This window comes from Bombus affinis, chromosome 4 (assembly GCF_024516045.1).
Source record: "Bombus affinis isolate iyBomAffi1 chromosome 4, iyBomAffi1.2, whole genome shotgun sequence".
Classification (NCBI taxonomy): domain Eukaryota; kingdom Metazoa; phylum Arthropoda; class Insecta; order Hymenoptera; family Apidae; genus Bombus; species Bombus affinis.
Window position 1 is genome coordinate 15,009,002 of NC_066347.1, and position 22,648 is coordinate 15,031,649.

At 26.2% G+C, this 22,648-nt stretch overlaps 6 protein-coding genes across 10 annotated transcripts; 2 read left to right on the top strand and 4 right to left on the bottom strand.

Annotated features, from left to right (window-relative positions):
- Nucleotides 1-594: 594 nt before the first annotated feature.
- On the bottom strand, nt 595-4,662 carry LOC126915763 (coiled-coil and C2 domain-containing protein 1-like). Of its 2 annotated transcripts, XM_050720728.1 has the most exons (12): nt 4,461-4,662; nt 4,255-4,387; nt 4,049-4,161; nt 3,604-3,964; nt 3,124-3,495; nt 2,617-2,991; nt 2,167-2,537; nt 1,923-2,098; nt 1,583-1,846; nt 1,284-1,322; nt 812-902; nt 595-727 (listed from the first exon to the last, which is right to left on the bottom strand). In XM_050720728.1, the coding sequence occupies exons 1-12, from the start codon at nt 4,518-4,520 to the stop codon at nt 608-610; spliced, it is 2,475 nt and encodes an 824-aa protein (XP_050576685.1). In that variant the 5' UTR covers nt 4,521-4,662; the 3' UTR covers nt 595-607. The 2 variants fall into 2 exon arrangements, with proteins under 2 accessions (XP_050576685.1, XP_050576686.1); XM_050720729.1 differs by lacking the exon at nt 1,284-1,322.
- A 519-nt stretch (nt 4,663-5,181) lies between these two features.
- LOC126915766 (V-type proton ATPase subunit d) lies at nt 5,182-7,425 on the top strand. Its single transcript, XM_050720733.1, has 6 exons — nt 5,182-5,398; nt 5,525-5,875; nt 6,005-6,162; nt 6,372-6,548; nt 6,667-6,744; nt 6,822-7,425. Exons 1-6 carry the CDS (start codon nt 5,278-5,280, stop codon nt 6,981-6,983), a joined length of 1,047 nt encoding a protein of 348 aa, XP_050576690.1. The 5' UTR covers nt 5,182-5,277; the 3' UTR covers nt 6,984-7,425.
- On the bottom strand, nt 6,209-10,065 carry LOC126915765 (probable tRNA(His) guanylyltransferase). Its single transcript, XM_050720732.1, has 3 exons — nt 9,422-10,065; nt 8,976-9,220; nt 6,209-8,815 (listed from the first exon to the last, which is right to left on the bottom strand). Exons 1-3 carry the CDS (start codon nt 9,789-9,791, stop codon nt 8,357-8,359), a joined length of 1,074 nt encoding a protein of 357 aa, XP_050576689.1. The 5' UTR covers nt 9,792-10,065; the 3' UTR covers nt 6,209-8,356.
- Nucleotides 10,066-10,174: 109 nt separating this feature from the next.
- Nucleotides 10,175-15,456, top strand: LOC126915762 (uncharacterized). Its single transcript, XM_050720727.1, has 10 exons — nt 10,175-12,926; nt 12,996-13,225; nt 13,298-13,514; nt 13,601-13,753; nt 13,836-14,000; nt 14,071-14,256; nt 14,368-14,542; nt 14,628-14,971; nt 15,044-15,180; nt 15,268-15,456. Exons 1-10 carry the CDS (start codon nt 10,185-10,187, stop codon nt 15,416-15,418), a joined length of 4,500 nt encoding a protein of 1,499 aa, XP_050576684.1. The 5' UTR covers nt 10,175-10,184; the 3' UTR covers nt 15,419-15,456.
- A 109-nt stretch (nt 15,457-15,565) lies between these two features.
- Nucleotides 15,566-16,408, bottom strand: LOC126915768 (ATP synthase subunit g, mitochondrial-like). The gene is made up of 2 exons (XM_050720738.1): nt 16,257-16,408; nt 15,566-15,904 (listed from the first exon to the last, which is right to left on the bottom strand). Exons 1-2 carry the CDS (start codon nt 16,294-16,296, stop codon nt 15,645-15,647), a joined length of 300 nt encoding a protein of 99 aa, XP_050576695.1. The 5' UTR covers nt 16,297-16,408; the 3' UTR covers nt 15,566-15,644.
- Nucleotides 16,409-16,808: 400 nt separating this feature from the next.
- On the bottom strand, nt 16,809-22,506 carry LOC126915767 (tubulin-specific chaperone C). 4 transcript variants are annotated; one of them, XM_050720735.1, is made up of 4 exons: nt 21,633-22,506; nt 19,022-19,157; nt 18,517-18,739; nt 16,809-18,199 (listed from the first exon to the last, which is right to left on the bottom strand). In XM_050720735.1, the coding sequence occupies exon 4, from the start codon at nt 18,031-18,033 to the stop codon at nt 17,005-17,007; it is 1,029 nt and encodes a 342-aa protein (XP_050576692.1). In that variant the 5' UTR covers nt 18,034-18,199; nt 18,517-18,739; nt 19,022-19,157; nt 21,633-22,506; the 3' UTR covers nt 16,809-17,004. The 4 variants fall into 4 exon arrangements, with proteins under 4 accessions (XP_050576692.1, XP_050576693.1, XP_050576694.1 ...); XM_050720736.1 differs by lacking the exon at nt 21,633-22,506 and adding an exon at nt 18,811-18,974 and having other exon boundaries at nt 19,056-19,274; XM_050720737.1 differs by lacking the exon at nt 19,022-19,157.
- Between the last annotated feature and the right edge of the window lie 142 nt (nt 22,507-22,648).

Sequence of the window (22,648 nt, forward strand, 5' to 3'; positions counted from 1 at the left end):
AACGATATAGTTAGTAAACCTTTATATTTATTAATAATCTTATACTTATCTTAAGAGGTAATTTATATGTTTAGGATATAATTTTCAATTTCTTTATTTAAACAATAAATGATTACAAAATTATATTTATAAAATTGCTCATAATGATAATTCAAGTTTTTTGCTAGGATCTGTAACTAATCATAATTTAATATAAAAAAACAAAGCAGAGGAATATACCATTTGTTTCTATATATTAAGATTAAAAAAATAATTATCAGCCACACATACATACATGATGTTTACAAATTTTTGCATATTGTGCTTCAATATTTACATATTAAATTATGCTTCTGTACATATTTATTATTTATTATATTTCTATGGGCTGAATGCTTATGTTATATTATACAAATTATTTCTTTTGTTGTTGATATACATATTCATATCAACTTGATTAAAGCTGTTAATAAAACAAAATACGTATTTCTATCACATCTTGATCAGCAAGTTACATTTCCAAAGCCTCGATGGTGCAATCGCTGACAAAATAAATTTACAATTCCAGGATATTATGCTATTATGCTATTCCAGGATATTATGCTATTATGCTATTCCAGGATATTAATCAATAATCAATAACTAGCCACTTGTCTGTAATCTTTTCTATCTGCTTTGTAACAATCGGATTTCTCAAACGTATTTTTAACTCAAGTTTCCCACCTGTTGGCTTCCTTCCATCCATTAACTACGATAATATAGTATTTCTTTAATATAAGAATTACGTATTTAATTAGAAAATAATATTTAACAAATAGTCTTTATTATTTACCGGAAACGAGTCATGAAGTACACATTGAGTTTCCAAGGGTTGTAATTTGACTGTCACTGTACCTAAGAGACTATCGCTTCTAAAAAATCCTCTGCAAAATAAAAAATACAAATTACATACAGTAGCAAAAGGACGTTTGAATATTTGGGACTCATACAATTTAAATCTAAAATCTGTAAATACAAGTTTACGTTGTTACAGCCTGCTCGTGCAATATGAGCATCATAGAAATCAAGTGTATCAATTTACAACAATAATTATTTACAACCAAACATTTTTTTCTATAATCGACTTTCATTCCTCTTATTTCGAAATATTTACTTAATAATGCCTCAGTCTTATAATAAATGCGCTTTTTGAAAAAAAAAAAGAAGAATAAGAGGAAAAAAGAAAACGAATAAAGCAATAGCACATTATCTCTGGTTCATAATTTAGAAGCTGAATGCTTTACAAAAGTACGAAATTTTCATACCTTGAGTTAATGCAACACAGGATGGAATTCAGCGAGCATCTGCAAGCAACGTACTAATCTATTTACTATCTTCAATATTATTATATCTAATATATGATTATATTTTATCCTTAAAAATATTATTTACAAACAATAGATGACATTATATTATTTTACCAATGTTTCTAATTGGAAAAATAGTATAAGTTATCGGAAAGAAACTTATTATAAATTATTTAAAAATATATACACGTTATAAAACTATAATATTGTTAAAATACGAATAAATCATAATTTGATTACGTCGCTTTTTTCATTACCCTTTAGCCCAAACTTGACATTTTAATGCATGTCTTTTGAATGTTCGTTGACACGGTCTTGATAAACGATCTATTCCAGTTAATGGAAATACTGCTTCATATTCTGGGTTACACGTTCCTTTAACAGTAGCCGTTCTATCTGATGGAGGATTATCTGAAGGATAAGGGAATTCAAATATGACATAAGTATCTGCATCTTTCGAATAATTTATTCCCCTGATTATTGAAATTTCTATGTCGCTATCGCTTAAATCTGTGCAACTCCTGTAAAACAATATATTTACAATTACAATGTAATAATTCTATTAACTAACGTAGTGAAAAACTTTACTATACTAACTGAACTATAGTATGAGTTTTTATCTCGTAATGATGTTGTGGTGATGGTAATGCATCACGTTTTCGAACTGTTAGCATATCTAGATCTCGTTTATAATTCAGTGCTAGACGTTCCCATTTATTATATCCGGATACATCTCCTAATGCTTTACAATGATCTCTGGTACATAAACACCACTATAATAAAATTACATAATTTACGATTAAAGATTTATAAATTTACTTTACCTGTGTCATCAGTTTACCTTAATTTGTTTCATTAATTGTGACTCAAGATTCTCATAAATTTCTTCATCCGTTCCAATTACTTTCTCTGAACAATCTTCAGTATCGACTACTGTAAAACTATCATCCAATAAACCTATTATACTATCTGCATTAAGCTCAGTTTTTGCTGCTGGAGACAATGGTATAGAATTCATATCAACTGGTAAGCCTCCTCTACTAGCTTCGATCAGTGGGTCCATTGCTTTTGCTTGTCTTAGATAAGTACGGGCTAATTCTATATCTCCTTCTTTTTTTGCGTTAAGAGCAGCTTGCTTTAATTCATGTTGGCGTTGTTGTAATAAAGCTAACTGTTTCTCAGCACGTGATGTCTTTTGATTTTGCTTCTTCCCTATCATTTAAATTATATATTAATTAGATATTATAATAATGGTAGATTATTCTATAAATCATAACATTTTCTCAACTACCTATTTCTGCTTTTGCAGGAGGGACAGGAACTTTTGGATCTGTAGAAACTTTATTTTCAGGTAGTTTAGATTCTGTACTGGTTGGCATTATTAAATCTGACGGTTTTCCATTTTTATCTGTTGCTGGATCAGGTACAGATTGCGAAGGAACTGTAAGGGGCTCAAAACCAGGTATAGTAGGTAATTCATCAAAAGGAACGAGTTTTCCACGAGCATGTAATTTAATAGCATCTTCAAATTGTTTGCAAATGCGGCCATATCTGCGAGCTTTAGACGAGTTTCCTTCACCTTCTGCAGTTGCTTTTATTTTTTTACATGCTTCAAGACGTTCTTTTAAAGCAACCTCTAAATTTTCTGAACTTGATGGTTTGACTTCTGTTTTTCCAATAAAACAAAACATTAGAAGTATAATTATTTTTAACAAATTTAATTCACTTCATGTGTTTAATGTCATTTTCGTAATATTATATGCACAAAGTAAATTATTAAATTACCATAAAAATTTACCTGTTGAGACAATGTCTTCAGAAGACTTTCCCTGTGTCTCACTTTCTGTTTTTCCTGACTTTTCAGTTGATACTGTAGTAGTATCTAATCCAGGCAGATTTGGAGAAGCTGGCATATCTGATAAATCAACCGTTTCTCCTGCATTTACTGCTGCAATAACTATATCAAAATGTTTGGCTATATTTAAACATTGGAGAGCCTCTTTCATGTTACTAGCTCTTTTCCATGCTATTGCTGCCATTTTATATTGTTGCTGTCTATCTTTCAATAATTTTAATGCCTCTTCATCTATACTTTTTATTGGAGCAGACTCTTCAACAATATTATTTTCTGCAGGATTAATATCAGCCTCAGCTGCAGTGGTAGTTTCTTCTAAAAAATATAGTATTACAAAATTATAAAAAGCAAATCAAAGAAAGAAATATGGCTTAACAAAAACAAATAACAAAAAAAGAAATATGGCTTTCCATTAAATAATACCTATAAATTCTGTTTTATTAGTTACTAGTACTTTCTCAGTTGTTTCAGCTGTAGCATGTGGTGGTAATTCCGGTGGTATATCGTTTTCGTTAATAGATTTTCCTGCCTCAGCATTTTTCAATAATTCTGTAAGTGTCTTAATACCCCTGCTAAATCTTCTTGCGCGACTTAATTCATTTTCTCGTTTTGCTTTTTTTTCAGCAATCTCATAAAGTTGTAATCTTTCTTTTAAGAGTTTAATTATAGTTTCATTATCATTTTGTGTTTCAGACTGTTCTGTGTTTTCAGTTACTAAATTTTCTTCTTTCTCTGGAGTCATAGACTCAGAAATTCCCTCATTCGTAATCATTTTAAGTTCACTCTGACATAATATAAAATATTAAAAATGATTTTAATATAACTAAACAGCTACTAGAAATAAAAACACGAATGATAGAATTTATACCAATAATTCTGGATCATCCTCTCCATCAGATACCTCTTCTTCAAAATTTATATCTTTCATACTTTCAGTTACCATTACATCTAAATTTTCTTTAGGAACTGGTTTACGAGATGCTATGCGAATGATAAGATATATCAATATTGCATTTAATATGTTATCAATCGTACAGATAATTAATAGTAAGCATACAAATAATATTTACTTACCAGTACGTCTAGATTTTTCAACATTGTCATCACCAGATGTTAAAGCTATTAATTCAGCTTCTAAATCGTCATCGTCATTCATAAAGTCATTACCTATATCATCTAACGTTGCTGGCACATCGAAAATTCCATACTGTTAAAAGATATTATGTTTAGAAAAATGTAACCAATCGAAAAGTAAGGTTAAAAACATTACAAGATAATACTTGTGCAAGACTGCCAGTGGGTTTTGTTTGCCGTTTTGAATTCTCTCTCTTTCCAAACATACTACTTCGTGTAATATATTCTACCACAAATCAATTGATAATTAGTAAAATATCAAGAACACTTAAATTGATAAAATACGTCACAGGTAAAAAGCGTATTACATCAAAACTGTCTTCTGGACTAGTATGCGTCATTCACTATACAATGCAAAGAAGTAGTAATACCACCTCGGTTTCAACATATGATGTAAATATATTTCAAATTTAAACTCAATTTATTACTTCTTAAATTAATTTTTTGAATATATTAAGTACATTTAGTTTTGCATACTTTCAAAACCATACTATATCTACTGTTTTATAATATGTTTTTCTGTGTGCATCTGTCATTTTTTGTATATTGCTGTAGGATCACTACAAAATAACTTAGTATATAGTGTTAAATCAAAGTATTTTTTTAAATTTGATATAATACATAATAACACAAAGGAAAAATGTGAAAGGTTTTTTGTATTTAACTAGATTAATGATTATTTTAATATAATCTTTGACCTGTTGTAAACTATTGTATATTATTTTGCATTATTAGAAAATAGTTGCTAAAATTTGAAAAAATTAAATTTAAATAGATCAGTTTGATCAAATATCGATAGCTACTCGAAGTCGATATCATTCAGAAATTTAGCCATTTTTTCATGGTTTGCAACAAACTTCTCGCTAGATGGTCATATGATCGACACGAAAAAGGGCGAGTCCGATTTTAACTTTGACGTATCGGTATTTCAATTGGAGTAATTGTAATAAACGATCCTCCAAAATGAAGGGTTGTATGTTTAACATCGACGGAGGATATTTAGAGGGCCTTTGTCGAGGCTTTAAATGTGGAATTCTTCAACAAAGTGACTATCTTAATCTTGTACAATGTGAAACTCTTGAAGGTAAGTTTTACCCAACACTTACATTTCAGTTCCAGAAACAATAAAAATTATCTGAAACTTAAAAAGTACATGATATTCAGTTTATTATTGATACCTATCGATATTAATTAATTTTTACTTCCACAGATTTAAAACTACATTTGGCTGGTACAGATTATGGCAGTTTTTTAGCTAATGAGCCATCACCACTTTCTGTTAGTGTGATCGATGATAAATTAAGAGAAAAGCTTGTTGTGGAATTTCAACATATGCGCAACCATTCTGTAGAACCTTTGTCACAATTTTTAGATTTCATTACTTATAGTTATATGATCGATAATATTATTTTACTAATTACTGGAACTTTGCATCAAAGACCAATTTCAGAGTTGATCCCTAAATGCCATCCTCTAGGCAGTTTCGAACAAATGGAAGCTATTCATGTAGCAGCTACACCTGCTGAACTTTATAACGCAGTTTTGGTAGACACCCCTTTAGGTATGAAATATATCTAAACATGTCTTAAAATTTTTATGTAATATATTGAAAGCATAAAATAGTTTGTATTCCTTAATCATATCTTGATTTATTATTTTTTACTATATTAAATATTCAATGAAATTCTAGCACCCTTTTTTGTGGATTGCATTTCTGAACAAGATTTGGATGAAATGAACATAGAAATAATCAGAAATACATTATACAAAGCTTATTTGGAAGCGTTTTATAAATTTTGTAAAGAAATTGGTGGGACAACTGCAGATACTATGTGTGAAATACTTGCGGTATTAAATTTTCTCAAATTAATATTTTATATAATCAATGACAACTTATCTATTGTTTTCTTTTTTATTTTCTTCAATCCATACACTGTATGTGTTTGTGGGTATAAATCTCATTTCTAACTTACAAATTTAAGATTACAACCAGTATAATGAATGTAAATTAACGTAATCCAATAACATAATTTATTAAATACGAATTATTTGTACAGTTTGAAGCTGATAGGCGAGCAATTATTATAACCATAAATTCATTTGGAACTGAATTGGGTAAAGATGATAGAGCAAAATTGTATCCACGTTGTGGAAAATTAAATCCAGATGGATTAGCCGCATTAGCAAGGGCTGATGATTATGAACAGGTCAAAGCTGTAGCAGAATACTTTGTTGTATGTATATGTTTCAAAAATAAGATCTTATACTTCTTAAGAAATTTATATCTCTGAATTCATATACAATATACATTTATATAAATGTATTAATTTTACATTTGAATTATTTTTTCAGGAATACAGTGCTTTGTTTGAAGGTGCAGGTAACAATCCTGGTGATAAAACTTTAGAAGATAAATTCTTTGAGCATGAGGTAAATTTAATATTGTCACAAAAGCTAATGTAGCAAAATATCTTTAAATTTTTTTAATTTTAATATTATTACCACAGGTTCGCTTAAACGTTCATGCTTTCCTTCAACAATTTCACTTTGGAGTATTCTACAGTTATCTTAAATTAAAGGAACAAGAATGCCGTAATATTGTATGGATAGCGGAATGTGTTGCACAAAAGCATCGTGCTAAAATAGATAATTACATTCCAATTTTTTAATAAATTTCTTGATGTTTTGTTGATCATTTATATTTAACTATGCAACAATATCATACGATAAAAGTAAATTTTCCTTCTTATTTTTATTTCTTAACCACGAATAACTAATAATTCTGCAGTATTTCATATTATGGAGAAAAAGCAAATGTAAATTGAAAAAAAAATATAATTATTTCATTAATAACTGAGATAAACAAATAAAACTATGTCTCTAGCCAAATTGAACAGATGATATTGAAAATTATTATACATAAAATTATTATTTAGTAAGAGTTTATATTATATAGGTGTACATAGTGTATTTTATTGTAGCAGTATATATTATGTTTAATATTTTCAGATGTTGTAATTATTGATTCTATTGTAATATAAAATAATATATAATGCATTCCACATAAGTTTAAAACATTCAACTCAAATAATAATATCTTATAAACTGAAACTTTTCATTTTTCTTCATTTTTACCCAAAAAAGTTAGATATTTTGCAACATACATATACATGTTAAATGTATGACCAATTATATGTCGAAAATTTAATTAGTCAGGTAAGTAAATCAGTATGTCCATACAATGAAAAAGACGAACAACATAAATATCTAATGACATACTTACAGTACTTTTATTTCTAAAATACTTATATTTTGCATGTTCTTCTAATAACGAAGCAATATTTAATGTAATAGATCGTATAATAATATTCAAATTAATCCATCATATAATAATATTCAAACTGATTATTATAGAACTTACAAACATACACATGCAGAATTATAAAATTTTATACCTGAAATTAATTCAAAATGGTTTAGTAAACTACTTTTGTGTTTATGAACAAGACTTCTTATAAAAATCTTAGTACATTTACTCTAGAGCAGCCTTTCATTTCATAAATAATTTAAGATTAATTGATACAATATTTTGCTATTAGAAAATGCGATACTGAAAGTGAATAAGTTTTAAAATATGAAATCCTAACGAAAAATATTTGTCAAATATATATGTATACGTATCCATTTCTCTAAACACTTTTATAACATATACATATATATGTACATGTGTATATATGTATGTGAAAGTACACGTATATACATAAATATGCAATTTATCATATAAAAATATAATTTCTCTAAAAAAGTAGTAAGATAAAACTTAATTTTCAAGTGAAGAATTTACAAAGGAATCATAAATGTAGTCAGAATTATCAATTCTGTACTTTGTAATTCTTTCACTAATAATTAATATTTTATAATACTACCACTTCAGATAAAACGCGATTAAAATATTCTTAATATTACTGGAAATAAACTTCCATTATTTTCCGTTAGGATGTTTTTCAAATTTATTATAAAAAAAAAAAATATAAAACACTTCTTATCTTCTACAAATTCGTTCACTTTCACACTGCATTCTTTCTCCATCTGATTCTCGGCTTCTTGCTGGATGCACTTCTTCTTTCATAGAATTCACATTAGCAACTGGAGGTGGTGGAGTATTATTAATATGTTTCATGTTTGTGGTTGGAGATGGTGGTTTTGTTGTTCTGATTGGATTTGAACTAACATTATTTACTAAATTTGGAGGTTGATAAGTTGCTAAACTTTTTAACCCGAGTACTTCTGGGTTTTCTTTCCAGAAACGGTCTCCAATAATATCATCTACCAATGGAACCACTGCAGGTTTTAATCTACCTGTCCCATCAGGTATTAATTTCCTTATAAGTGTAGTACCCTTTCGAAAAAGTGGTGGCTCATTATTATAATTTATACCAAATTCTTGAAAAAGTAATTCGTTCTTATGTGATGCCAATGTACCTCTAAGTTTTCCTTCTGCCTAAAAATTAAAATAAATAAATAAAAACAATAATTTTTAGAAATGTGATTCAAAATTACTAAGGTATATATAATTATTTACACATATAGATGTACATAATTATTATTTTTTTTATACACATGTACATAAATATATATATATCTATTATAAGAGAGTTTACCTGAGTTGGAGTTAGCTTTCCTTTTAATACAAGATTCCAAAAGCAGGTGTTATATAAATTGTTTACATGAGCATCAGCCTGTCGCCATGCTAAATAATCCCTTAAGTTTTTATCTGTAGGATATAATACAACACGGGCATCGAAAGATGGTGGATAATATAATTCCTTGCCTTGGAAGAAACGAGGCCAATGATAAACATACGATGATGCAAAAAGAGAATTCACATTTGTCATCAATTTTGAAGCTAAAATATTATAAAAATGTTTTAAACAATATATTTGTATTATTAAACATTATGGAATACAAATATTATGTAACATGTAAACAATAATAATTATATAGAAATCAATACATATACATGCACATATATATTTTTTGTTTCCATATTAATTATTTATCATCTTAAATTTATCATGTTATAAATTACTTTTTAAAATGTACGTACCTCTTCGTTTGTAAAGTTCAGTGTCTTTTCGGAAGACAAAAGAATATTCATCACTTTGACCAAAACCTAGAATGATTTCTTTAAAATCTTCCATAACCGTAATAGCCGCGCGATTCATTAATTGCAAAGCAGCTACATCATTCGGTTTAGTAAATTGATGCGCTTCACAGAATTTTGAAAAATTTCTTCCATCAATTCTAACCACAATCCAACAATTTGGCAAACAACTGTCATTACGTTCAAATTCTTTCACATATTCAAATTTACTTTTAGCCATTCTCGTCAAACTTATGTGCCGGCTATTGACCACTTGTTTGACCAAGCTAATGATTTTCAGGAAGTTGCTTCCTGTTGTCAGAAAATACAACATTTCCTGAAACTGCTAAGTGTTGAAGTCTCCACTGTCGTGTTTGCTTCAGTTTGAGATGTACACAATTTGTCTCATAAATTCACAAAGAACTTATTAAAAATCTGTTATTGACTTTTTATGACAAAATAAATTACCGTTTGATACATATGTATATTTCTAAATAACCACGTGCGCGTTTATTGGTTAGGTATAATTGGTTAACTAGTAGGCTAGCAGCTGTATAGTGGGTATATACAAAGATATGCACAAGTTAAATAAGATACTATATTGTAACAAATTCTTGTGAATTAAAGATATTTAAATAAAATACATTAAGATTTTTATAGAGATATATATATATTTACGTAATATGTAAATAAGTCTAAATATATAAAAATAAAAAATTACAACAAAATGGATCTGCATGAACGCTATATGCATACTTCAACAATAGATTTTTCAATCTTGGAATTATTAGACATTGCATTCAAAGATGACCCATTTTTATTGCTACATCGTTTAAACAAATATTACAATACCGAAATACTAAAAGACAATTTATATGCAAAGCAATTACATACATTTCGAATGATATTATGTTATGAATATCAACTTATATTTGATACAAAAAAGAAACATTCTAAAGCAGTGTCAAATGATTTATGTTTTAAAATTATAGAAAATACTTTATTGGAGAAAAAAAAATTACAGAATTTTATCGAATATCCAATTTTATACGATATTATAATTTTACGATTAACGCTTCACTGTGATGTACAGTGTATTGAACAACACTTGATAAATTTTCAGAAATCGAATGCTGATACCTTGAATAGTAATGAAAGTAAAATTTTGTATATGAAAATACTAGAATGCTTTTTAGAATCGTTACAATTAAAGAAATTTCTATATAATGACTTGGAATCAAATCTACTGAAACGTTTTAATTCTTTGTACCTGAAAGATATAATATTATGGTTACAAATGAAAGAAAATAAGGAATGGCAATTATTTGCTTCAATTTTCCCAAAATTAATAAATACCTTTGATTCTGAAAGTATTTTCCCAGCTGTATGGAATTGTATCTTAAATGAATTAGATGATTTGAAAGATTTATTAAGTGCACTCAGCATTTTAATAGATATATATTTCTCATTAAATTTACAAGATAAGAGTCTTATACATCATGATCTATTTTGTACAAAACAACTATGGTTATTAATAATGAAGAGCTTAAAGTCTCCTATACAGCAGTATCGTAAACAAGCATTATTTATAATGAAACGAATAACTTGTTTTATGAGTACTATAGCTGAAAGTGATTTAAAATCGATAGAGTATACAATTACTCCTTTCTTATGCAATCAATCTATTAAAACAGAAATATCAATAAATGACATTAAACAAAATTATTTCTTGATATTAGAAGCATTGGAAGAAAAACAACATCATCTAATATTACCTGCATTAACTCATTTACCAATTTTGGTAAAAGGAAGTCAGGAGCATGCTGCATGTAATAACTGCTTTAGCAACATTTGGTTACAACTAAGTTTTGAAAGAATATTATTGCATGAAAATAATACTATAGTAAAACAGGGAATATTGTATGTTTGTAAATTACCTGCTCTTTTACATGATGATCAGTTTGTAAAATTATTTATACATGTTTTAAATAATACATTTTTATATGAATGTCAAACTTATCAACAAGAACCAGAAATATTAAACGATATTGTAACATTATTTATACATGTAAAAAAGGAACAAGTTGAATTTTTAAATAAAGTTCTTCAAATAATGAATGAAGAAACATGGGCTCCTATACCAATATTTTATATGATGAAAGTTTTAAGGACAGTTTCCAGTCAAGTATTAAATTATTGGGAAGATGATCAATTAAATATAATTAAATCTTTAATTCAGAAAAACCAAATGCATTCTCATATATTAAAAATTGCATTTCAAATTGAACTTCTAAAAACAATTCCTCTCTCTATAAAAAAAATTAATGATTTGAAAATTATAATGGATATGTTGTTAGAATTTCCTTTAGAAAAAATTTTCATAAGAAATTCATTTTTATGGAATATTATAATAGCATGGTTGAAAGAAGTATTAGTAAAGGTAGATGCAATAAATTTTATTAAATTTATTTGTAAGGAACATCCATGTCAAAATTTGCATGTAAAATTCAATCCTGCAAAATTTGCTCTTATTGTTACAATGTTTCATGATGCAGGTCTAATATTACAACAGAAATCATGTCCTGTAGAAGAAGTACTCAATAATTGGCTATCATCACTGAAAGGGATAGCTACAAGACCTTATGCAGATACTGCACATATTTTTTATATGATAGAATTTATGTCATATTTACTTAATTTAAGTAACATAGACACACAGAAGAGCATTATACAACTGTTCTCTTCATATATTAATGATGCATTAAAATTTTTACTTAAAAGCAGCAAAAGCATACCATACAAGTTTAATTATGAAGAATTAAACAGATATCTCACTGCAATTACTTCAACTCTTAACAATGGAAACTTGCTTTTAACAAAACAGGAAATTTTACATTATGTTGAGAAGTTCAAAAATGATAGTATAACTATTATTCAAAATATAAAACAATATACGAACATGCATTACATATATGCTTTACATATCTTACATTATACTCAAAATATTTTATGTACAAACCACACTTCATTTTATTTACAACCATTATTAAATATCCATGATATTCACATACCTAGTAATGATGAATCTGAAATAGAACTGAAAGGGAAGATAGCATCAGATTGTTATGTATTACTTGCTAGACTTGTAAATCAATTTTTAATGAAAGTAGAAATAAAATTATGGCCTCAAAACATTGACTGGATTAAAAGTATTTCCTATTTATATGAAATGGGAGGAAATGAAATTATTCCAGAAGTAGCACTGATATTAAAAACAATGGTTAATAAGGGAGCAATAGGAGATCTAGAAAATAAATTAAACTTGATATCTATTTTCACTACATGTTGGAAAACCACTTTGTTGAGTACAAAGAACAAGATTTATTTTCTAGCAATAAAAAATCTTATAGGAGTTGTTATAAACAATAATTTTTTGGTATTACCCAATATTAATGATTTTGTAGACAATGTAAGATAATAATATATTTTTCAGGAAATGAATTTCTTCTTGTATATTAAAATTATCTTTAATTTTTAGTTTCTTAATCAACTGCTGGAAGAAAGTAATAATGTGCCAAAACTGAAAAAATTTTTATTAGATGAAATGAAATTTTTAAACACGTGCTGCTTAAAAAATCTACAAGATGCACTATTAACATGTCTCCTTCATGGACATGTACTTCGTAAAGATAAACAAATAGAAAATCAAGTCTATTTATATATTACAAAAAATTATCATAGCTGTTACCCACAACATATACAAATAATGTAGGTACTTTTATAATCTTTAACATTATTTTATATATTCATTTTTTATTAATATTTTAACTTCATTAATAGAGATCATAATAATGATGCTAATATTAGAGCAGCTTCTGTCATTTTACTACATCAGATAATTAATGAAGATAGAGAATTTGGATCAACATTTCTCCCAAGTATTTTACAAAAATTGGAAAAATACAAAAATAAACGATATTTCAATCATTCTTACATACATAAAATAAAGCATCGAATTATGCAAACTTTATTAATAATACAGCCAATTTTAACTAAGGTAATAAAATATTATATGTAAATTACATATCATTTTATTTTAAACTGTAATAAATATAGTAGGAAAAACATTTAATTCATCTACAGGATAATACTGTAATACTGCAAGAATTTCTTTGTAATTTAATACTTCTGGAAAGTAATCAACATAGTGTTCGAATAATGCAAGAATGGATATTAATAAAAATTTTTGTGGAAAATATAGAATTTCATGATAAAATTTGGGAATTTTTTGAAAAGGTATTTAAATAAGTTTTGTGTTTCTCTTATAAAATTGTATTTTATTAATATAAAAAGTCTCTAACTAATATAATATGTGTAGGGTATTAAAACACGTCCAGGATGTGTTAGTTCCATAATGTGTATCATTTATCATGTTTCTAAACTTCTACCCAAAGATTCCCAGAGCAATTTTATTTTAATGGCACTAAATTATATTACTCGTTGCTGTTTAGGACAACAATATAGTATGCGTCTTTACGCTCAGGTAAATTATATTATGTTAAGTTATGAACTAATAATAAATTACAATCATATTAATATTTTGTTCGTAATAGATTATCTTTGTAAAATTATACAAAATGTTGGAAGAAATGAATTTTGATCATGCAACATTACAATATAGAGCATTATATAATGCCGCAATTGCTACTTTAAAAGATGGATTAGCAAGAAATTCAAACAAAATTCAGGATGATTTTTATCTTTCTATTTTTCATCCTATACTGAACTACACCTTACAAGTAATATTAAAATTACTATTTAAAATTATTAAATAAATAAATAAAAATAAAAATATGCAATACTTATAATGTTTTCTAATACAACTAATAATGTTTTCTTTCTATTTATAGACAATTTATTATGAATTACCTCGATTGACTGATATGGATGCAAGTGAATGGATAAATCCACACTTGTTCAAAAATTTGAATTTTGAAGAATTTAATGGTCATTCTCTTCAGCTATATAACATAAATACATCATTATCAGATACTAAAACATCATCATTTTTAATAAAATCTTCAGGTATTTTCTAAACTATTATGATTATACTAATTCCTAATAATATGCTTCATACATGTAATGAATACTAAATTCCTAAAATTTAAAGAAAAAACAGGTGGTATAGAATCTTTGGGAAAAAACGGTAATATGGAATTTGAAGAATTGAATGATATCCAAAAAAAAATTAATCCTTTGATGTCTACCAATTTGTCACATAGTGATATTTTTCCAACAATCAGAGAATCCATTTCTCGTAAGAGAATATCAGATGAAGATGGTCTTATAGTTGTAGCATGTCTTGTTAGTCGTACTCCAAATTTAGGGGGACTTGCTCGTACTTGTGAAATTTTTAATGTAAAAGAATTGGTTATTGCTAATATGAATCAAATTAAAGATAAGGAATTTCAGAATCTTAGTGTATCAGCTGAATATTGGATAACTATTACAGAGGTATATTTTATATGTACAATATTTTAATACGTACAAAAGAGGTTTATTGTAACCAATTCATGACCATTGTAGGCAAAACCATATGAACTATGCAAATACTTACTGAATAAAAAAGATATGGGATGGTCTTTGGTAGGAGTAGAACAAACAGCTAATAGTACAAATTTGTTAAGTATGAAATTTGAGAAAAAGACAATTCTTGTTTTAGGGTAAGTAATTATAGTCTTTATAAAGTAAGTAATTATAAAGTAATTATAAAATAAATTCATATGAATAACAATAAATGTCATTTATAGAAATGAAAAAAATGGGATTCCTGCCAATTTGATACCTTTGTTTGATACCTGCATAGAAATACCACAAGTTGGTGTAATACGATCATTAAATGTTCATGTTAGTGGAGCAATATGTATATGGCAGTATGCAAAACAACATATATTAACATGATCCTATTTTTGAGTATAATAAATAATTATATAGTATAATGTTTAATATTCTTTTTTTTTTTAAATAACACATATGAAACTTAGCAATGAAATAAGAAAATATTTTAATTAAATAATATTAATGTTTATTTATAAAATTAAAATTGAATTTATATGTGTATATATATATATTTATTTGAATAACTATTATACAGAGATTATATCCCCAAATGAATGTTAATACATTTTTATACGTTATATCCTATAAGATGTCGTTTTCCAATACATTCTCCTACGAAGAACCAACATAAAATTTCAATTCCAACTAATGTATTTAGCCAAGCTTCACGCACTGTGAGATCAAGATATCGTTTATTTTTAGCAGCACTGATTATATTGGAGATACCATTCTTTATGGCAGGAATGTCAGATATCTTTGGCGGAACTAATTCTACTTTTCCATAATATACAAGATTCCTAATAGCAGGCTTGGTTTTTGTTGCTAAAACTGCAATGAATACATGATTATAAGTAATAATTATAATACATTTTATTTATATTAATAAAAGATTATTAATGATTGACAGTAAAACCAACTGGAAATATATATATCTTACATAACCTTGAAAACATTAAGAAAAATATTTCTGACAAATTATGTGCCCATTAATGACTTATTTAAAATTATTCTGGAATTTCAATGACTGAAGTATGATCGTAATTTAAGATAATAAAACAATTGATTCTCTTTTATTTTACAACGAGAACATTTGAGTTATATAACAATCAATTTTTATCAGCAAGTTATAATTAACTTTACGAAATAAAATAATTATAATAATTAAGCATTAAATACGTACCTTTAGATATTCCTACAACCTCTCCAATAAGTTTCGACATTTTTAATCACCTTTCTTTAACCAACTTTCTTTCGAGAGGAATCACAAGACCACAACCGTCTCGCACCCTATAATTCTGTAACAACCCCTTTTGCAACTGACAATTCTGTCATCTAGCGGTAATTTTTGGAATTATAACTTAAAATTATGTACATATATAATAGCAGATAATAGATACATACACATACTAAATACTATATCATGGACTGTAGCAGAATACAATTATAAAATTACAAATAAAACAGAATTTTATCTTTATGTATCTTTTATCGTTATGCGGGTGAATAAATGATTAGAACAATGATATTGAGCAAAAACTACTATGCTAATTTTTTCTACTTTTATTAAAATATTTTTATTATTGACATAAAATTTTTATTAATATTTTCACGTTCAAAATATTAAACGCTAACATTTAAAAGTACATTACATAGGAATGTTAGGAATCATATATAACTTATAGATCATTAGTTCATCTTTAATTTAGGATATACTAAAATTAGTTGCATGATATGTAATTCACAAACAGCAAGTTTATTAAACATTTTGTAAGTATACAAAACACTTACATACAGTATAATTTCTGTGAAAAAGCGGAGTATGCACATAAAGAATTTATATAACAAAATAAGTATCTATATATAATATTAAAAAAATGGTATTTTGAGAACTGAGTTTTAGACATTATGACTTATTTTATTTATATTTATTAATCCCAACATTTTACACGCAATTCAGGCTCTAGAATGCTCCAATTTGGTGAATGTTTTTCGTTTGATAACCAATTAAAGTCATCAACGCAATTCCAGTTATTTATTTTTGGATCAAGTCCAGCTAGATTAAAGTGATTTGCTTGATCTTCGTAAGACCAGTTATAAGGTGCTACACGTATTTTTGTACAATCTTCTATAATTGATCTACTTGTAACATGTAAATAAATAGTACAATCTGTTGAAGAATGTAATCGAAGTTGCTGACACGCAAAAGCAAATACACATTCACTACAGTCGTGTGCAAATACAGATGATGTTACTGGTCCAACTAATACAGTACACTCTTTTAAGTTTACCATGTGTAAGGTACTAGGTGTGCCATAAATTCGTACTGTACAGTGAATTAAATCGGATAGTAGAATATCATTTTTATTCACATTTTCAGCATCCAAAATTAATTGTTCATTAACTTTTCCTAACAACATTAATGCACTGTCTCCATATTTACTTGATAATTTATGATTCTGTTTTGCAGAACCATTTACAATTCCTTCTGATATTTTCAAATCCTTTAAACCATCTGTCATATCGTGTGTCTTGTCAGATGTTTTCTTTACAACTCTTCGGTTCTTAAAACCAAATTTCTTTTTAGGTAATAATGTCACTTCTAATTCAGAAGCTTCATTTTCTAGTAATTGTAAATTTTCTTGTGCTCTTCTAATATCATAAACTTTTAAAAACATCTTTGATTGCGATAAGTAATTTTTAAGTGTCTGAATTTCTTTATTTATTTTATCAAATATTCCAGGAAGAGCTGGTGTGGGAGCACTGGGTGCATCATCTAACATTTCTTTAATTTTCTTACATGATGAATAAAATGTGTCCTTAAAATAACTACTTTGTTCAGATTCAACAGCCAATGATTGCCTTTCTTCTCTCCGTCTTTCAATAATGTTTTTCCTTTCACGATCTCTTTTACTAATACGATCTGGTAAACTACCTTCTATTAGCGTAGGAGAATCCATATTGCACTTTTAACGTTATTCCTTTTTAGATTATGTCTTTATTTCTAGATTATTATATCAACTTTGTATATTATAACCTTGCTGTTTTCAATAATAAATTTGTCTTTACCAATAGTATATTTTAGTAGGGCTATGAATTTTATATTTAGAGGCTCGTAGATAAAAACTGAAAATTACAAAAAAAATATAAGTAATTAACTTACATTAATAAAGGAGCAATTATCATATGAAGACATTTATTAAATATTAAGTTAATAAAATAAATATAGATACAAATATATAAAAATTATTTACCAAATCTTGAAAGAATATATATTAGATTAAATGATAGAATTTATCTATATAATTTTTCTCAATATATTTTATCTTTTTTAAAATAACATAAATTATATCTTTTTAAGAGTTGATAAAATAATAACCAATCATAAACAAACCTGACAAATATACTCTACGTATGATGCTTATATCAGAGCATACAAATACCTTGTTTTTAGGAGTATCAATTTGTGAAGAATATCTTAAAACATCACTACCTATTAAGAATGATGGAAGTTTTACAAACTCCGTAAAATTTAACTTTCATTTTGTTGTTGTTGCCACAATGCAAGATCCGACAATTTGGTACTTGTGTTACGTACTTTGCTTTCAAGCATGTAATAACCGTCTAGCAGCACTGGACAATGCTTAAATGCAAAATGTCTGCAACCTAATATTTATAACATTCATTTCAATAATTGTTTAGATACACTTACAAAAATTTGATTAACTGTCTAATACATTGTCTTTTTTCAATAGTACGAACGGAACTTCGATAAAATGTATTAAATCCAAATTATGATTGTAATGTTTTTCTTATGTTTTTCTTATATGATTTTCTTATGTTTCTTAACATTTTGATTGTTACACGTAATTATGTTAAACTATAACTGAATGAAAATAACCTAAAATATAAAAGAATCATACAGAGTAACGTATAGTTCATATATACCTTGGAATGTACTTAAAGAATTCCACAATACTACCGCTCCAAAGAGACATAGAGTTTCAGATACAAGAAATATTTTTAATAGAGAAAAAGTCTTTCGTGGCGGCTTGTAAAGCATACTAGCTAACAATACGATTTCCTAAAATGGAAATTATCAATACGGCAAAGGACGATAGATATATTTTTCGAGATATCGAAGGATTTCGATAGGGATAGTAAGTAAAGCAATCTTATTCTTTACTCTCGTTATGCAACTCTCGAAAGAAGTTATACTGTTCGATATATTCTTTCGATATAAAGAGCGGAAAATTTAAAGTTACGTGAAACATCTGTTATTTTAATAATATACTAAATTATTAATAATGATGAAATAAAAAACATATTAGTAATATTATCAACGATAAAAATTACGTTATCTATAATGTGATAGGTGTAAAACTATATATAAATTTTATCTAACATATTAAAGAATTTTATTATAATCAAATATACAGCAAGAGACATGTAAGATTGCAATCTAAAATATCTCCATTGTTTTTAGTGGTATGAAAAATATTTAAAGGAGGAAGTGTTTAATTTGAGGGGACAAATAATACAATAATCACTTTTCAGAATTATATGATATATAAATCCAATTATACTACCCTTGAACGGAAAATTTCTAATAAAATATATTTAGGACAGCGATTTTAAACTATACAATTGAAATTTTTATCTTATAGATACAATTTTAAGCAGTTATGTAATTTTTATAGAATAAGTAAGTAATTGTTTTAAAATATACAGATATCTCCAAAGATACAATTTTTATATTTACTTGCCCCTTCAGATCGAATATTAAATAAAATATCTTTAAGTCCTCCCTTAAAGATTTTTGTGCATTACCAAAAATAGTGTTCCTATTTTAAGTGACCCATCTTATTTATTGCATAACTAATAATAATATTATAACATTCTACTTATTTTTTTGTATCTGTTCATCTATCGGTTATGATATAAAATCGATTATAAATCTATTAACAGAAGATGATGTATAATATAAAAGCATTTTGTCAATTCTTATATTTTGAATTAAATAATTGTAATAGGGAAAGTGTGGTAGTATGTAAAATTTTGTTCTGCCTTACTTAGGCCTTCCTTAAAAAATGTTTTGTTTTGATAGATTGTTACTATATAGGATGCAGCCAAATAACACGTACAAGTGGGCATGAGGTAATTTCTTGTGAAAAATAAGTTGAAAATATAGAATACAATTTTTTCGTCCGACTCTTAGTTTTCGTGAAAACTAAGTTTGAAAATATGCCAAGTATGTTTATTTGAAATATACTTAAAATAATCAACTGGAGGTAAATTTACATATCAAAGTAAGTAAAAAAGTGAAATAAAATTTTTCCGTGTAAGACTTTATTTTCAAGAAGGTAGAGATTGAACATGTTGAGAAAAGGATCGGTCTAATATCATAAATTTTCAAATTTATTTTTCTCAGAAACAAAGTCTTGTGAAAAAGTTTCATTTTACATTTTCAAATTATTTTCACGTGTATTATTCTTCTGTCGATTATTTACTCCTGTCGAATCCAAAACTAACCATGTTCAAGTATACTTGGTAAATTTCCAAACTTGTTCTTGAAAATGAAGCATCGTATGAAAAATTTTTATTCTATATTTTCTCCTTATTTTTTCATCAGACATCACCTCATGCTCGCTTATATATGTTATTCGGTCGCATCCTATATATGGTTTTAAAAATTAAACATTGCATAATACTATATACATATATATAAACATATATATATATATATTTATATATATGTTTATATATATGTATATATAGTAGTTATATATAGTAGTATGTTTTTTCATATTTCACTATAAATATACAAATAAATTTGAAAATATTAATGCAGAATAATATATTATAATAAACTTTTTCCATAACATAACATTTCATGTATAAAATAGCGATATAATTTAATAGTATACACGTTAAGTTAGAAAGTGCAGAACATTGTACCTATGGAAACAGCCTAATATAAAGATTGTAGAAGAATATTTATTATACAGCTTTTCATACATAAGCATAGATAAAATATATATGTAAATGGGAAAGTGTATTTTAAAAAATCATTTAAGAGTGCATCTGCAAGTAGTGTTTGTTATATATATAGCAATAAAAAAATAATTATTAAGATAACTTTTCTCATAATTTGTACAGGAAATGATGTATTTTCTTTTTATTTAATTCTTTCTATATATCAAGTATTTAAAGTTAAGCACAAATTCTGTATCAAAATTTTGTTTAATTTTAGTATTATTAATGCAAAATTATGATATTAACCTATTATTAAATTTATTACGATTCATTTTAACCTGTAATAATAGAGTAATATCTCACTAAAACAATTTGTTACACAATGTAGATTATATTTTAAAAGATTAAGAAGTACATATTTGTTTTTAAAAATTAGAAATGTCCATTACTCGAAAAATAGGAAATATTCGTTATTATACATACTATGCATAAACAAATTCTTATTCACACATCTATTTGACTCTTCATAGTTTATTTAAAATATTTTCGGATAAATTATAAGTAAAACAAGCAGTTAACTCACGCATTATTGGCCTCAAATCATACAATTAGTACCTAATATTACGCACTTTTAATATAACATATCTATACTAGACATTTTAAGAACAAACACACACTGCTACGATAACAAACGGCAGTTTTCCCCATAAAACCATATATTTATCATTTTATGTACATATGAGATAAGAAATTAAAATCTAAATGTTTAAGAAATATAGAGTCAATAATAATAATAATAATAGTGATAATAATAATAATAATAATAGTGATAATAATAATAATAATAATAATAATAATAATAATAATAATAATAATAATAATAATAATGTACATAAACAAGATTCTTTAACAAGTTTTACTTCCTTGATAAGATGAATCATATTATAATTTAATTATATTAGCTTTCCTAATAAACATCTCCAATTGCACTGTGAAAACGCAAATCGTTATGTAAGATATAATTAGTTTATGCTTAAATATGTATTATCTTTTTGTAGTTCTTTTTAATTTTGTCAAAATTTCAGTACATATCTGGTCCAAAACTATTTAAAAATTATATATTATGATCCAACATAAAATAATACTGCTCAAAAAGTAGCTATTTACTTTATTCTTCCTATCATAAATCAAACTTCTAAGAAGGTTATTTTTTTCAACTTTCAAGATTCTATGAAAATTTGTTGCCCCTTATTTAAGTCAAATAATTTAAATAATTTAGTTTTTATGCAAATTTTTATATTTAATTTGTCAAACATGACATATTTTATATATCAAGTTGTTGTACACTAATTTTATAGAAAATAAGAATTCTAATAACTTTCCTTATTGTTTAGAATAGTAATATTGAAATATTTGTCAATAAATATAAAAATACTTAATTGTATGAGACAATTATTATCACTTTATTAGTATTATAAATAACTGAAAAGATTAAAGACAAAGATATTTTTGATAAATTTATGATGAAGACGTATGTTAGATTTGAATTCATGACTTACTTTTAAGCAAAATTAATCATTTATTGTTTGTTATATTGCA

Excerpts from the sequence above, each read along its gene's own strand:
- LOC126915766 (XM_050720733.1), top strand. The coding sequence starts at position 5,278 with ATGAAGGGTTGTATGTTTAACATCGACGGAGGATATTTAGAGGGCCTT. Across the intron at positions 5,399-5,524 it reads ACAATGTGAAACTCTTGAAG|ATTTAAAACTACATTTGGCT; the intron begins GTAAGTTTTACC and ends TTACTTCCACAG. Across the intron at positions 6,745-6,821 it reads ATAAATTCTTTGAGCATGAG|GTTCGCTTAAACGTTCATGC; the intron begins GTAAATTTAATA and ends TTATTACCACAG.
- LOC126915767 (XM_050720737.1), bottom strand. The coding sequence starts at position 18,033 with ATGGATTCTCCTACGCTAATAGAAGGTAGTTTACCAGATCGTATTAGT.
- LOC126915765 (XM_050720732.1), bottom strand. The coding sequence starts at position 9,791 with ATGTTGTATTTTCTGACAACAGGAAGCAACTTCCTGAAAATCATTAGC. Across the intron at positions 9,221-9,421 it reads TGAACTTTACAAACGAAGAG|CTTCAAAATTGATGACAAAT; the intron begins GTACGTACATTT and ends ATAATATTTTAG. Across the intron at positions 8,816-8,975 it reads GAAAGCTAACTCCAACTCAG|GCAGAAGGAAAACTTAGAGG; the intron begins GTAAACTCTCTT and ends TTTAATTTTTAG.
- LOC126915762 (XM_050720727.1), top strand. The coding sequence starts at position 10,185 with ATGGATCTGCATGAACGCTATATGCATACTTCAACAATAGATTTTTCA. Across the intron at positions 13,754-13,835 it reads TTTGGGAATTTTTTGAAAAG|GGTATTAAAACACGTCCAGG; the intron begins GTATTTAAATAA and ends TAATATGTGTAG. Across the intron at positions 14,257-14,367 it reads TACTGAACTACACCTTACAA|ACAATTTATTATGAATTACC; the intron begins GTAATATTAAAA and ends TTCTATTTATAG.
- LOC126915763 (XM_050720728.1), bottom strand. The coding sequence starts at position 4,520 with ATGTTTGGAAAGAGAGAGAATTCAAAACGGCAAACAAAACCCACTGGC. Across the intron at positions 3,496-3,603 it reads TAATAAAACAGAATTTATAG|AAGAAACTACCACTGCAGCT; the intron begins GTATTATTTAAT and ends TATATTTTTTAG. Across the intron at positions 2,538-2,616 it reads TCCTGCAAAAGCAGAAATAG|GGAAGAAGCAAAATCAAAAG; the intron begins GTAGTTGAGAAA and ends TTTAAATGATAG.
- LOC126915768 (XM_050720738.1), bottom strand. The coding sequence starts at position 16,296 with ATGTCGAAACTTATTGGAGAGGTTGTAGGAATATCTAAAG. Across the intron at positions 15,905-16,256 it reads GGTTGTAGGAATATCTAAAG|TTTTAGCAACAAAAACCAAG; the intron begins GTACGTATTTAA and ends TATTCATTGCAG.